This window comes from Lutjanus erythropterus, chromosome 24, assembly GCF_056507025.1.
Source record: "Lutjanus erythropterus isolate fLutEry1 chromosome 24, fLutEry1.hap2, whole genome shotgun sequence".
Classification (NCBI taxonomy): Eukaryota; Metazoa; Chordata; class Actinopteri; order Lutjaniformes; family Lutjanidae; genus Lutjanus; species Lutjanus erythropterus.
Window position 1 is genome coordinate 14,569,273 of NC_139340.1, and position 16,456 is coordinate 14,585,728.

Genomic DNA, 16,456 nt, shown 5'->3' on the forward strand with positions numbered 1-16,456 from the left:
TAAACCATAAGGTTTGTGTGCTGCACGTGTGAAGAGGTGCACAAATATGTCCTGCAGTAGATAGTCCCAGCACAACATTTGCAGAAAACAAGTGTTTTCAAACATGAATGTACAGTACATTTACACAGCTTTCCACTTTCTGTACCATTTACTCATTCAGCTGCTGTTATTCCCTTTTCAGATAAATGTTCATGGATGCATTCACTGTAGTGTGCAGCAACACCAAGGACACATGGGTGATCTTCGCATCTGTGTTCGCATTATATAACAAGTAACAACATCTCAAAAGTGGTGTATTTCTTTAAATCATCACTGAGCTTAATGTACATAAAAGCCTCCACATGCCAAGTAAAATGATGAGTGTGTGAGGATGTTTCATACAATCATGCTGTACATACCTCTTAGCGAGTGCGTGCTCAATAATTGATCACTTTGGCTCAGTTTTACTACACGCAGCGAGCAATTCTGTGGTTGGAGGACAGAAGAAAAGTTAAAAATATCTTCCGCATCTTACATTTTATATTCTCTCACACAGTTTGCAACAGGGGGAAGAAGACAGAGCTGTGGAACAAATGAATCAAACATGACAGAGGAAATGTGGCATTAATGAACGCTTGTCATTTATCTTTAATGTCGGTTGTTCAAGCGGTAAAGTTTTATTTACTTGCACTCATTTGTTTTGCATTTGTATTGAGGAGGCGGTTTCACATTAGCTGGGATTTCCCACTGCTGAGCATTGCATAGGTTGACAGTTGCAAATGCTTTCACTCACCTTAAAGGGAAAATATGTAATATATTAACTATACTAAATCATAAAATTACCATGACATGTCATTAGAGACAAAGGACACAATACAGCCTGCATGTTCTCCTTTTAAATGTAATTTTTTTTTTGCTTTTTTCATAATGCTTTGCTTCATAATGGTCTGAGCTGTACTTGTTATTGTCCAGTTATAATGTTGGACACGGTAGGTGATACAAAATGGGAGGTGAGATGTTTAAACTTACATTTCTGGAATTCAGGGGATTGACAAGTAACATTTAAGTAAATATAGTGAAACGTGTAAAGATAATAAGGCCGATGATGTATGAGTTCACACTGACTTCAGCCAGTTGTCTGTTTGTTGATGCATCTGTTTGCTAAAGAGGCTAGTGGAGTGATTAGTTCTGCTCCAAATAGTATCGCATAATACTTAAGTGCCACTGTGTATACTGTACTCGGAGCCACGCTGTCACACACACACACCAAATGTACTGTAAACCCACATACAGTGTGGCGCACATGCTCACCCAAGCATGTTGCAGCTTGACATGTATGTACACGTGTCAACACGAGGTCAAGAGTCCCGAACCCGTTCCCTCACTGACTGAGCGCGGCCGTTACTCCCCCTAATTGGATTTAAATGAATTGACTAATTCAATTTAAAGTACATTGAAAAGCCAAACATCAGTTCAGCCGTCCTGCCTCTCTGACCGCAGCGGAGTGAAGCTGGTCAAATGGGTTAGAGCTGCACATCTGCATTTTTCATGTGTAAGTGGAAGCCAGGAGGCAGCAGATCATTACCTGTTTAGAAACATTAAATGCGTTGGAAAGAAGCTATGAGCAATCGCTGAATCAGAAGCTGTCAGTTTATATCTTATGCTTTGTTTGACCTCTTTTTATGCTTCATCTTCTGCATACAGCAAATGATGTGTAAACATGTACCTGTGGCCCATATTCTTAGCTAATAGCCAATTATGTCAAGTATTTTCATTGTTTTTTGCTGTGGATGCTTGGACAGCCGCTGTTCTTACAACCGCTCATCGCTAACTGGACACACAGTGTTCAAGTACAGGTGATTCTGGGATATTCACACCTCCAAATTGACAAGCAATTCACAAATCAGCCCCTGAGGATGAATACAACCATACTTACACAGGTTACCTATGAGAACGAGACAAAAGTTTGACATTAGCCATGGTCTGTGGCCACAAAAAGTTACTCTGTCGCCATCAAATACTCCATGTATGGCCTTTAATCTGGTTCTGTCTTTCTGTCCGACACAATGCTGCAGTTCCACAAACATCCCGATTCCTTTGCAACTTTTAGTTCAACATTTTACAGAAAAATGCAAACAGTGCTTGTCACCAGCTAGCTGCAAGTATAGCAGATGTGTAGATTAAAGAGATTAGACACGTTTGCGTTGTAGGATCCCATTGGATATCGTCTGACATCTGACTTCCTCTTCTGTGTGCCAGTCATTGTTTACAGTCCAATCAGCAACTTCAGACAGAATAGAGTTGGAGGCTAATCTCTATAAGCAGACATCTACACATGAATGCAGATAAATCTTTAAAAAGCTAAATTGCTAAAAGTTAAATTTGCTCTCCACAGGACTGATTACCTAGATGCAATCAAACTTAACTTTAGACAGAGCCAGGCCAGCTTTGTCCCCCTGTTTCCAGTCAGACATGAAATCGACATCCATCTTCTCATCCTGCTCTCAGACAGACAGCAAATGAGCATATTATGCAAAAAGTTGAACCATTCTGTTGCTTGAGGTTTGATGTTTTAAGAGCATAATTTCTCAAAGTGCTTCAGAAAACACTTGTCAGAGTGGCAACATGTTTATCCGTGGCATATCCTGGCATACCGCACTTTTTATTTTCTTTATGTCTTTGTGCTGCACATGCATTCAGCGACTGAATAGATTTTCATTCCAACGTTATGATTCAAGGCACGAGACATGAGCATAAGTGTTTCTTATTCATCCTAATGATAACCATCCTCCTGTGTAATCTTATTTAGGGAGCGTTTAGCGACGCTTGTTCGGCGGCGGTATTTTTAGCCCACGGAATTATGCCTCAATGTTGGGTGCAGATGTTCTCGTCGGCTGTAATGTTTTCAGAGTGTATGTGTTTTGACATGGACTGAATGCAGCCGGTGACAAATGAAGTCACTCGAGTGTGTTTAGTTTATATTCACACACACTCTGCAGCAGCCATGGGTTTCTTTTTCCCCACTGCAAACTGATATGCAATCACACATGCTGTGCTCTCCTTTAACCTTTACGATTGACTTGAACCAAATACGCGGAGGTAGTCGATGCTTGGTCGTCATCGCATCACGCGAGTACAGTCAACCAACCAGAAACTAACTGGTAATGAAACTCCCCATAGGCATGACCTCAGTTAAAGTCTACTCCCCAGTCAAGAATAAAGGGCTGTGACACAGACAGTAAGATTTAAGCCCTGACTTTTCTTTTTCCTGGTCATCGTAGAGCTTATTCTTGGATCCATTAATTCTCCTCTTGCAATAAAGTTATATAGATTTATTGGCTGGGATCATGCACACTGTAAAAAAAATTCAAGGCAACTATCTGCAACAAATTTTTGAGTATTGAATCAAACTCTAACTTTTAAGTTTTAAAATTAAGTACAAGAAAAGTTTCCTGGCCTGTAATCTTTTGTTGAGATGGTTTACTTTTTAATATTTTCAGTTGCAACCATTTAATTTTCAAGCACCAAATAATGACAAGTTGCAGCTCACTATGAACAATTTCAGTTTCTAAAACTGAAAGATTCAAGTTTTTCTAAAGAAGAAAGGTAATTTGTCTCAAAATTACAGGTCAGCAAAAGGTTTCAGCATTTCAAATCATAAGAGTTTGACTTTAAAAACTACTCAAATATTAGTGAGGGCAGTTGCCTTGAAATTATGAGTTTTCTGTACATTTTTTACAGTGTAGAGACACTGACAAAAGTGCATGCAGACAGTGCAATAATACAGAAGTTGATCTACGCTGGTGTGTGTTTTGGCAGCGAATTCAAGTGATGTCCCAGTAGAGCTTCAAGCCAAATACAGAAATAATTGATTCAGCAACAGCATAAACATAATTCAAACAGCCAATCGCCAGATTTCTTTTGTAAACATAATTTGAAACTTGCTCGGTGCTGCCCTTTGTGTTTCCTGCCCTTGCTTGGTTCCGCTGGGCTTTATGTGACATTTACAAAGAATCAATGGTGTGTTGTGCTGTGGACTGTTGTCCCGCAGAGATCTACTGCTGCGCTGCAAAGGTTGAAAAGCATCACTGTAAAGTGTTGTAGGTCTGCTGCTGATACAGATACAGTGGGAACTAACGGTGGTGTCGCACAGTGGCAGGTTGTAGACATAAATGAACTACAAGCAGGATAGCAACACACCAGCAAAATATATTTCATTTGTCCCAATCATATAGTTTGCCTTTTTCTGGCCTCGCCTTAACTTTCAAACAGTGCATGCTGGGAAGTCTGCTAATATGCAGACTTACTACATAAGCCTTAAAGGCCATTCATCATCTAGAGCAATACTTTGAGCTGAACAAGCCCAACCTCCTATTGCATTGCAAGGGTCGTGATCCTTATTGATGTTTGTTTCAGCGCCGCCATTTTCATCACACCAGCAATCCTGTCAGTCAGTCAGAGCTTTGACTTACATGGCTCCCAAAGGCCAACACAAAATGACAGTATTAGAACCTTTATTAGATCTTATAAAACCCCGGTAGAAGGTTACAACAGAACTGCACTGTAAACTAAAGAGAAATGTGTCTCCAATTAGCCTGTAACAAAGCCTAGAGTCTAGAGAACATATTATTTTTAGTTTTTGTCTAATTTGATAGAAAGCACGGCTTGTTATATCTTATTAGTGACTGTAAAATAATTTGCGACCACTAATTCTTTACAGTGAAGCATCTACACTTATAGTCTGTCTGACATATGGATATCTCCTCAGATATTTACATCTATTTGAGCTATTTTCTGTTTTTTTTCTGGCTTATTTATATTCCGTTTTAGTTTCCTTACAGTCTCGCCCAGATCCTATATTAACTCCCCTACTGGGAGGTTTCATCTGATATCATCTTATCTTATAAATGAACACACTTGTACTGGAGCTGCAACCAAATGCAGCTCTCTCCTCGCGGAAAACTTTAATCCTTAAGTGAAATGTGACCTTCTGACACGCTCGCTTGCTTGTTTCGAGCCTTTAAATGCCATTTTGCAGCGTAGTTAAGGACAGTCACTGGGTGGAGATGAGTATATGTGTGTTGTTTTTTTTTGCCACGGTCAAGAGCCTGGTCAGGAGTTTGGGAAAGGACAGGGTGTATTCTGGTCTGGTACACTCTGGGACAAGAGCTGAAGCCCTTAAGACTGAAGTGTTGATGAGGGCTGATCTCATTCACTGTATGTTTGAGGTGATAGTGATGGGAGTGGGTAATGAGGACGCAGGAGGTTTAACCCAGCTGGACAGCTGTGATTGATGCAGCTGACTGTGTACTTATTGACATAACCCTGACATGCGTCTGTGCTTGTGTATTGCTGTGTGTGTGTGTCAGTGGACAGAAGGATCATACATTATTTTCTGCACTGCATTGACTTGAAAATCAGTATTCCCATCCTGAACAGTGCTGTATAATAGAGGAGAGAGCTGTCCGTGGTCCTGAAACCAGCTGAACGAAAGCCCCGGTGATGCATCTCCCTGGCTCACCGACTCTGATGTCTTTATAAGGAGAAGCTTTTTATGGTCAGCCTTTAATTGATTGCATCGTCACACGCTGTTGGCGAGTTTCCACATCGGCACAAACCAGTCCAGTGTTTTCAAGGAGCTGAGTTTAATCTCCAGAGGACATAAAGATCCAAATCCCACTAATCAGCTCAAGTACAGTTCAGTCTTTATTATGATCTCAGATGACAGTTAATATGCAGGGGAAAGACTTTATAGCCCTCAGTGCAGCACAGTGCAACATGACAAACGCAACATTTACCCGCAACCATAAAAGAGCAGAATAGCGGTGACTCACTGCCTCTGCAGTTAGTGCTGATAGACTATGGATTTAGCAACGTTGTGGCTGACAGGGAAGTACAAATGATTGCATATGGTGGAGTTTTGTAGCCCGAACCTGATGCGAGACTACAGGGCAAAAAGTAAATAAATAACATGTTTGAGAAAATTCCTTTCGAGATATTGATTTAACATCAGCGTTTTTTGCTTTCCGTTCCAGATTAATAGCATCAGTGTGTATAATAGACCGCTCCAGAACTCTGAAATGCTGTAGATGTTTTTTTTTTTTTTTTCTGGCAATTAAAATAGTTGTGGTGCTGTGCTCAGTGATGGCTGCCTCCACAGTCGAGAAAGCAACCAACCAATCTGAGCTTTGTGGGTGGAATTAAAAACGGGTGCATCATCCGCCTGTGCCAAGCCTGAAAATACATCCGTGAAAAATAGTTTCAGAAATAGTGCCATAAAAATTGCAACTTAAAACTACTACAAGGAGTTTTTTAACAAGTTATGAAACAGTCTGAATTGAATGCTGATGCCTCTATATGACCTGCAGAGGTTAACAAGACCATCCACAGGAAGATCAGCTAAATCTGTATAGTTATTCTTAATTATTTCCTTGTTCGTGGTGAAAAATTAAAGCAAAAGTCGGCGGTGGAATGTTTATATCAGTTGACAGCATTCATAATTGGAAAATAGGCCGGTGCAAACTGGATACATGCTAGCTGTAGTCAGTCACAGTAACTCTCTGTCTCTGACAGACTTTTCTGTCTCTGTATGGAGCTTTACTCCCCCTGTTATTTTGCTCTCAGGACTAGTAAAGAGTTAATGAAGCTGTGTAAAAAGCTTTCCGAGCCAATACATGAGCTTGCTAAGTAGCAGTTTCTCACTGACAGTTAACAAATTAGTTAACAGGACAATAACTTAACAAGATATTGAGTTAGCTAGCTTGTTCACAAGCCCTCCTTTTTGGACTTGTTTATACTCTGCAAAGGTTAAATAAAAGTGAATAATGCAGCTGATAAGCTTATTCCATTCAATTGAAATTACTTCACTTTTGCTGGGAAATTTATCAACTTTAAATGGTGTGATCACGCCTTATTAAAGCAACTCCCTCTGCAAACAGAAACTGACTAAATGCTGAAGTGATTCAAAATGGCAGTCCGGTCTGATTATCAGGCTTGCCATCAGGAGCTTGAATCATTTAGCTTTAGTAATGATGGACCGTGTCCAAAGTCTTGATGGCCTGGTGCTACTCGTGGTTGTTCTGACAGGAAATCTGAATGGGGTCTTTAAAAGATAAATGAGCTTTTCAGTTTCAGATGGATGGTTGGAAAAGGAAACAGAAATCATCTGATTGGATGGATCCATTAACCTTTTAGCTCATGAGTGAATGGATAATTCTTGAGTTGTTTTTTTTCTGCATTCAGCGAATTTGTTTAATTTCAAGTGTTTGCAAAGCCTCTGCCACAAATTAACAACTTTGTGAAACTCTTGCAGTTTTTTTTTTTTCATTCCATTATGCTTGTTTAGCAAACATCCTCACTGCAAGATGTTCAGAGAGCATGCAGAATGGAGCTTAATGTTTAAAAGATTACATAAGAAGAAAGTGTCTGCGCTTATTTGTGTGCATGTGTGCGTGCGTGCATGCTTCGGTGTGGAAAACGCTCTGAGAGCCAAAGCATGTTGTCCTCAGATTGTAAAGCTATATAAAGTGAGAGCACTTTCAACAACATGCACCAATGTTTCATTTATGAACGGGCAAAGTCATGGAGAAAGACTGAGTGAGTAAGAGAGTGGGGGAAAAAAAAGCCAACAAACAGAAAGAGGATGTGGATTGGATGAGAGGGCGGTCAGGCGATGGTCGGAGTTGTCTTGCAGGGAGCCTCAAGTGTGTAAAGTTGGACTGTTAATGAGAACAAGAGGAAAGAAGCTCCATTAGGAAGCAAATTAGCAAATTTCTAGTGACAGATCAATGCCAAAATGGACAATCATATTCTACCGACAACAGCATGCAGAATGGAGCTCAAAATTAAAGCGGCTGCATAAAAAGAAACTGTGTCCACGTGTGAAAAGCACTGAGAACCGAAGCATGTTGTCCTCTGATAGACCACCTAAAGCTTCATAAAGTGTGAGCAACTTTTAACAACGTGCACCCATGTTTCATTTATGAACAGCATAAAGTCAAAGGGAAGGAAGAAGGTCAGGCGATGGCTGGAGTTGTCTCGCTAGGAGCTTAGAGTGTGTTAAGTCGGAGCATTAATGCGCATAATGAGGAAGACTGAGAGGAAAGAAGCTCCATTAGCAAGCAATTAGGAAATTTCTAGCGACAGATCGATGCCAAATTGGACAATCCTTTTCTAACGACAGCAGCACAAATCCAGTTAATTCAGCTTTAGGTGTATAAACTGTGTAATCCCCAGAAAAGTGCTACATTATCCTCCGTTAATAATGAATTAATCATGAGATATAAGATGGCAAGTTATTTTTCATAATTGAATACTCCGCAGATTACTTTCCTGATGAATCAGTTAATTTATTCATGTCAGGAAGTTGAAATGTGTCCAAATTGATGTCTTTAAATTGCTTGTTTTCAATCTAAAACCCCAAAATATTCATTTTATAGTTACCTGTGACAAAGAAAAGTGGTAAATTCTAACATTTGAGAAGCCAGAATCAAAGAAAATCTGGCAAATTTGCTTGAAGCATTAGTGGAAAGAGACAATTATTCCTCTGTCGGTCGCCTAACTGATTCTTCATCTGCTGTTTTCAGCTCTAACATGATAATACATTTGAGACGAGGGCCATGCCCGACTCAGAATTTTTTCTTTCAAATCAGATTTTGCTGTTCAAAATATGAAGCATTTGTTTGCTTTATTTTTCATACAGACAGTGCTTTGCTCAATTGCCATAATTTTTTAAATTATGAGTGCAAATGGATGACACAAGTTCTGCTTATCCTATTTATATTGTAGTGCTGTGATTCACCAGATACTCATCTAACATGCCTCGAACTTCATATCGCCTGTCTGACACAGATTACAGCTGACATTTTAATCGACCTGTATCACACAGTGTGACATGCAATAAACCTGCAAGCTGCTATCTCCCAGCGTATATAGGGTTTGAGTCAGTTACACTCTGTATTATGTGTTTTTCTGCTGTACTTTTACACCAGAACCAGAGAAAAACTCCATTCTTTTTTGTCTTCTTGGTTTTTTATGGGGGGCTTTTTAAACCAGAGCCGAGCATTTCTAATTGAGCCTCCTGCTGAGTCTGAAGATGATGCACTCTTGAATCACGCACACCAAGAGTTACTTCAGGCGAACTGCGAAGTTTTACAGAATTTCCTGCTTTCTTTTCTTTATCTGTTTCCCGAGATTCATGGGTTCAGTGGTGTGAAATCACGGCAAGTAGAAAGTTGTCTCTTTGCATCTCATCTCGAGCTGAAATATCCTCTACTGGAATAGATTCTCCTAAAGCACTTAAGCCATTATATCAGTCCATAAAGAAAAGACAGAGAACGAACACTTATCTATTTAGTGCAGACTCAGCTGACATGTTAAAATGAATAAACTGAGAAGGAAATGACCCAAACCCTGATTTACATTTTCTATGTGTATTTCGCATTGCTCCACCCACCACTTACTGTAACTTACATGTCCTTGTATGCTGAGAGGGGTCCACAGCTCCATCGGCATGCAGGACACTCAGCAGCTGAGCTTTTAAAAAGACGAATAACTGTCTTTCATAGAGTTGTGGTCAAGATTAAATTACCCTAGTTGTTCTATAGAGTGTAAAGTGGTGAGAATTGGCAAAGGGAGGTGGGTTTTATGCTACAGGCTGTAGTAAGCATTGTCATAATGTAGGGTAAAGCATCTGGGAGAGCGCTTCAGCTTTTGTGCAAATTCGGTCAGTCTGGATAAAGATCTTGAGGGGTTTTACAAGATTTAATGTCCTGTGTTGAGCATGTGTGGTCTCCTACAAAAAAAAAGGAAGGTCAGACAAAATTAATTCCACTCCCAGTATTCATAAGTAGCCAGGCCATTGGCAGAAACAGGCCTTTAAATGGCCCCAATCCTCAGGCTGGATCCTTGAAGCTCTCCAGTGTCTTCTTTAAAATCACGGGTCAAATTCTGAATTGAAAATGCATGTCAATAAAGGTCAATGCAGAAATGCCCCCCAGTGACTCAGATCCCTCTCTGGCGCTTTCCTGAATTTCCTTTGAAGAGGCAGCTGACTAATGTTAGGGTTCAGTGGCACAGCAGAGCCCAAACTCGACATTAGTCACATACCAGGTCAAACAAAAAAAAAGCAGAGCGACTGCTTAGTCTCAGAAGGGAAAAAAAGCACACAAACAGAATATACTGTATTATAACTATGAGAGAATTGTGAAAAACAGCCATCACACTGTCCCGCATCTCAGAGTAACATCTACAAATATCATGTTTTGAGCCACATTGTGATATTTGGTTAGGTTTAGCTAATGAAACTACTTTGTTAGGCTGAAGAAAAGATCATAGTTTGCCATGTATAGCCACATTGGCTGCAAACAGCATTGTTGGCTACCAACACCAGGGTTCTTGTATCTGCCATGCCATTAGCTAGTTCACTCAGGGTGCTAATAGCCACATTGGTTATTCCAGCCTGGGTGCAGATAGTATTTGCCATAATTTAATTGCCTAACATGAATATCTGACAATCCATCCAATCGGTGTTGAGATATTTATCATTGGACGTAACAACCTATTTCTAGTGACTCATGAGTTGCAGAATATGAAAATCCACAGTAGTCATATTTGCTGATAAAATGTAATAAATGTCAGAGAATTGGGAGATTATAATCTACTCTAATGGACATGAGTATGTGGTACTATAGATTTTCCCTCGGCTGAACCCAGTGGTGGATTACTTTACTGGATGGCGACAGTCCGAATCAAAGCCGCAGTATCTGGGAAATGAAAGGTTTGTTGAGATGCACCCAGAGCTTGGCGTTTGGGGCTGTGCGTTCTTGCTGACTGGAGCATGTGGTGGCTGAGCAGGGGAGGTCTGCGCCAGCTGGCTCCACTGCTTTCTGTGATAGGGAGCTCTGACATATGATGCAGCAAAAAAAAACACCCTGACTAGCTTCAGTAACCAACATCTTTGTTGCTATGATGTGGTGGAAAAAGTTGGAATGATGTTTCTCTCATTTCAGAGACTCTTTTTCTCTCTCACAGTGACTGTGCTTATGCGAGAGGTTATGCCTGGTCATGTGACATCACTGTGGTCCAACATTTGGTCCTGGCGTTTTAAACAACCCAATAAAAAGACAGAAAAGATCAATGTCTGTAATGGCAGTCCATGAAGGACTAGCTATGACAAATCAATGCAAGGTTTTACAGGAAAAACAAGTATCAGGTTTCTAATTTAGTCAAAAACACCTCAATGAAACAAAATATACTGTACTGTGGTTTTACAAAAACAAACAAAATGCTGATAAAAACCCCTTGAAATAGGGTTGCTTAATGGTTTAGTGGTGATACCCAGGTTTTCCTCAGGACAAACTGTTTTAACTAATGCTGATATTAGTGTTTAGCCTATAGTACGGTTGTGCATAAATGCGTTTAGTGCTAATTAGCAATTGTTAGTTATTCTAACATTTAAGATGATGACCATAAAAAGCACCATAGGATTACAGCCTCACAGAGCCACAATCCTGGCAGTATATGTGCAGACAGTCTCTCTCTGTACAAGCAGCCTGTCAAAACGAATCATTTAATCTATCATCTATATGATCCATCTATTAAGTCAATTACATTTCACTGTTTCAATTGCTGCTGCCTCATTTGCAAATGAGGTTTTTATGCTACATACATCCATAGATATCATCCTCATTTTCTCTGAAAAACTAGCTCTTGTCACTATACTTTTGTCAAGGAAAGAATGAGAAGTTGTTTGAGTTAGTGGTATAAAGTTTGGCCTTTGTGCAGTAGCGTGAAAGACTGCGAGAAATTGATCCGTCTTTGAGAGGAACATGAAGTGATCGGTTTGAAAGAAAAAGGTACTTTTTCAAAGCAGTACTCTGGCCTTTTCAGCAAAGGCAGCCCTAAAAACACCCTGCGGATTCTTTTGAATGCATATGTTTGGATTCCTGGTGTGCTGAAGGGAAATCCATCAAACAAGGGGAAACTGGGGAAAAAGGCCTTATGTCAACACAGCAAGTCTGCGCTACTTAAGTTGGACAAAAACTCTGCTGCACAGTTCACCGAGGAGACTACTTTCATGATGTGAAGGCAAGGGTTACATTTCTAGCAGCAGCACTGTGTTGTGATCTTTCAGTGTTTGTAGGTTTCTGCACAGAGATTTTTTAGTCAGTAAACTTTTGCATTCGCATTTTAGAAAAACAAGGGTTTCATTGTTCGTTATAGGGTTTGAGAATGAATCCTAAGGACTGTGGTTATCTAAAGATGCCACCAGCAGGTCGCCACCTGTGTTTTAGAATGTTGTGACATCAGAAACAAAGGTCCTTGACACTGTGGAAAATCCTTAGATGCCTTATTCATTTACAATTGGGTCTTAGCTTGTATTTTTGGCCACCGGGAACAGCAAGTCAGTCAGCCGGTCTCTGGGTCACTCTTGGTCTAAGCTCAAATATCTCAGCAGATATCAGATAGATTGCTGTAAAACTTGGTACAGATATTCAAGATCTCCAGAAGATGATTCTTAAAGATGCAATGAACAGGTTCTGTACTGTGACGTATTTCTGACTGAAACTGAATTTGTGGTCAGGGTATTTGGCCAAATGTCCTGAACAAATACCTGCAAAACTGATGAGCTGTACTTTGCATTTAGTGCTAATTAGAGACAAAATGTAATCTATTATATTTCCGTACATGAACATGGATTTTCCTTGTTTTTCTTGACACCTACCACAACTTTTGAACTTATGTATTATCCAACATTATTCTCATTCCACAGTCAAGTTAGCAATAATAAATATGCACTTTCAAAATAAGGATCTTGAGTAGGTTTTTGTATCAAAACTGCTTGGTTAGGCTTCAGAAAAGATCATGGTTTGGGTTAAATTAACTACTTCCTTAAAGTAATCAATACTGATTAATGGTCTCGCACAGGAACTGAAGCCTGGTTCTTGCTCTTTTGTACTCTTGTGTTGTCCAGACCACTGCAGAGTTAATCTCAGACGAGCCCCCAGTGTTACCACCTCCAGCTTGCGAGCCCTGAACCATAATAAGGAGGGCGCTGGTTTAGCTCAGCTTTCAATTTGGCTGGTAGCTAGCTTTAGTAGTCCGGACCTCTCTGCAGAGACAGACGATTTACGCCGTGATGCTGGGCAGAGCTGTCATGCAGATTTTGGCATCTTATCTCAAATACATTTTCTGCATTCAGCTTTTGTCTTACAGGCAGATTTTTTTTTTGCCCTTTTCTGTCTCATTCAGACTTACAAAAATGAAAAAAGACAAGTTATTTTGCGCTGGAGGGAAACCAAAAGTGAAGAGTGAAATATTAATGCCATCCAGGTGAACTTTAAGAGTCAGTTTCCACATCCTGCTCCTGCTGTGATGCTTCAGCTCTGAGATGGTGCGGTGTTTCCATACACGTTGTTGCTCTCCGAAAATCCTCTTACTCTACACACACACTCACACACTTCCTCACATATACATGCACAGTTGCACACACTGCTGTTTCTCTCTCTCTCTCGTCTCTCTCTCTCTCTCTCTCTCTCTCTCTCTCTCTCTCTCTCTCTCTCTCTCTCTCTCTCTCTCTCACACACACACACACACACACACACACACACAAATACTCATACTTGCACACAAACACACAGCGTGGATTTGTTTTCTCTGTGATGAGAGGGATTATGGGATAAAGGAGGCGAGGCCACGCCAGTTTAGTTCAGTTTGGACCAAAGCTGCTCTCAGCAGCAGCACAATGACAAACACAGATGAATGTCTGGCTACACGCTGGAGATGTGCGCAGCCGTTAACGCCGCGGCCTCTGCATATTCTGAGCCTCTGATTGGGATTCTGAAGTGGCCGTGGATCTGTTTTTCTTTCGGATGAGTGAAGATCAGCAGAAACAGGAGCGTCTGACTGAAATCCGTGGATGGCAACAGAAACTAGAGGAGTTAAAGTCAGAAGCCTGAGAGCGTTGAAACGGATCTACTGTTTCCAAGGATGGCTTGAATATCAGCTGTTTTTGTTTGTTTTTCTTTGCAGTTGGTGTTCATGGATTTTTTTTTTCTTCTGCATGAGAACTGCTCAGCAAGATGACTGAGATCGTCTGACACTTTTGCCAGCAGCTTCACTGTACTCCAGTGGAGCTCGTTACACACTTTTAATTGAGGGCCGATTTTCTTTTTCACACCCTGCAAGCTATGACATGACTGACTGATGTATTCACTCCATCAGCAGCACGATATGGGAATCGATCGGCTGGATTCTTATGGTGATGATGTCCTCATCTAGTACGCATTTTCTTCTATTTTAAGAAGTCGTATTTGCATATGAATCCATCAACTGGGACTTTACTCTTTTCAGTGGTAAAGGCCCGAGAGCTGAAACTGTGATGTGTGACGTCTTTGTGATGAAAAGCACACAGTGGAGAATATGCTGCATAACAGAATATTGGTCTGAATTTTGGCACTGAGACACCATTCATTTTTCAATTGTTTCTGCAGCCGAGCATCAGCTTGCTATCACAGATTTTTGAGGTCAGGACAATAAACTCGTCCGCCTGGTTTATAGCTGTGGGAGAGTGTTCAACAAAATAAATCAAATATGAGAATGAAGTGCATAGACGCTGAAATTCAGTGGCATTTCTGCGGCTTTATGATCTTTTATTGCATTTGTGATTATTTCTGTGGAGATGGCGCCTTATGGTCTGTGCATGAATTTTTAACTAAGCACAGTTGATTCAGGAGGATGCTCTGTTCAATTTTTATTATAGGATGAGCTCTTTTGTAAAATTCAAACTGAGGAGAAGCTGCTGTCCTCTCCGATCTTCTCCTACTTCCACCATCCTCACATCCTCATTGACACAGTTTGCGCAATCAGCAATAACTGAATCAGCCATCACATCAGTGTGCGCGTACAATTTTGCAGAGCAACTACCACAGCGCTACCCAAACGTGCAGCTATTGATCGCCTATTTGACTGCGGTTGATTGCACTAAGCAGTGCTATCACACTGCACACACAACACACACACACACACACACACACACAGAGACAAGAAGTCACACTAATTGGACTGAGAATGATAAAACCAGAGCCTTACAGAGGGTCTGAGCATTTTTATTTAGAGAGAGAAAAAAGGATTTATTCATTCACCGTTCATTCTTCTCTTAAATGATTTAACTTTATAAATAAGTAGACACAGGTGTTGTGATGTTTATGTATGAGCTCTGTTCTCTGCAGATTGCCTCCTTACATGAAAACATTAGAATCAAGCTTCGTTTGTTGCAGCTCTACACAGAAGCATGAACCAGCAGTTTTGTTTAAACGTTTGAATGTTGCAGAAGACAATTTACGGGTGAAGTGAGTGGAGTAGGAGTATGATCTTTTCCCAAACCAAAGCAAGTAGTTGTTGTGCCTTTATTTTGAAATTCTACCCAGGCATATTTATTCTTGCTAACTTGACCGCAGAGCCATGCACATTCAAAACTGACACTAAAGAGGTCAGCTGTCATATTTTGACAAGAGTGGAAACATGTAGATTTGTGATGATCACAAGTTGATCTTAACACTCCCTTTCTGTTTCAGCCATAAGAACAAAATGTCGGGCTGGCCGCCCCCTGGCCCAGGCTCCTGGGGTGGACTGCAGGGACCTCCATACAGCTGGGACAGCATGAACAGCACCAGGGAGGGACGGGACTGCCTCACCAAGTATGTACACTGTCATCGTAAACACCAGCATGCACATGCATCATGAAGAGCCGCTGCCGAATTAAAGTTATGAGTGTCTTCATGAGGTAGATGTTTAAAGGAATCATGGCCCTTATTATTTAACTTCTGGGAATTACACATAAGAGTCGAGGTTCTTCACTGACTGAGAGCACTGAGACACTTTTATCAGTTAGCTTAGTCCTGCTTATAGCAAAGTTCTAACAGCAGCTCAGCAGATTTATCACAAGTACGCAGAGAGCAGAGAGAGCCACTCAGAGATATGGATTCACCTTACATCTGCCATATGCATTAATTTTAAAAATCCTCACAGTTTACTCGTTGATGTATTATTCTGCAAAATCATGCCTCATTTACAATTCATGTGTGTGAAATTCTTAATATTGCCAGGAGCATTTAACATTTGAATTTATTAGTTTGATATATTTACTGTATAATGTGTAGATACATAAATAGCGATGAAATGATAGAAAATTGGCTTAAATGGACACTAAATTCTGAAAGATAGATGAAAGAGAAGAGGCAGAAAAAGTAATTGCAAACAAAAGCGATGCTAGATTTATTCTTGTTATCATCCCTGGTAAATCTAAGCATGCAAGTGGTGCAAAATCCCCTCTTATTTCAAAACAAATGCGAATAATAGGCTAAATCGATTCTATTCTTAATCATACTGCTTCAGTTTTAATATCTTCTTCATCATGACCAGTCATATTTTATATGCACACCTACTGCGGTCCTCTAGTATCCGCCCTAAATGAACT

General features: G+C 40.4%; 1 protein-coding gene across 4 annotated transcripts in view; it reads left to right on the forward strand.

Moving 5' to 3' along the window:
• The window catches only part of LOC146304823 (FERM and PDZ domain-containing protein 4-like), a 77,832-nt gene that overhangs the window by 32,848 nt on the left and 28,528 nt on the right, over positions 1–16,456 (forward strand). For 3 of the 4 annotated variants that reach the window (XM_084713833.1, XM_084713831.1, XM_084713832.1), the window contains exon 2: positions 15,555–15,677. In XM_084713833.1, the coding sequence (XP_084569959.1) occupies positions 15,555–15,677 (123 nt within the window). Of the gene's footprint in view, positions 1–13,761; positions 14,259–15,554; positions 15,678–16,456 lie in introns of those variants that run through there. The other variant, XM_084713834.1, reaches the window with a different exon arrangement.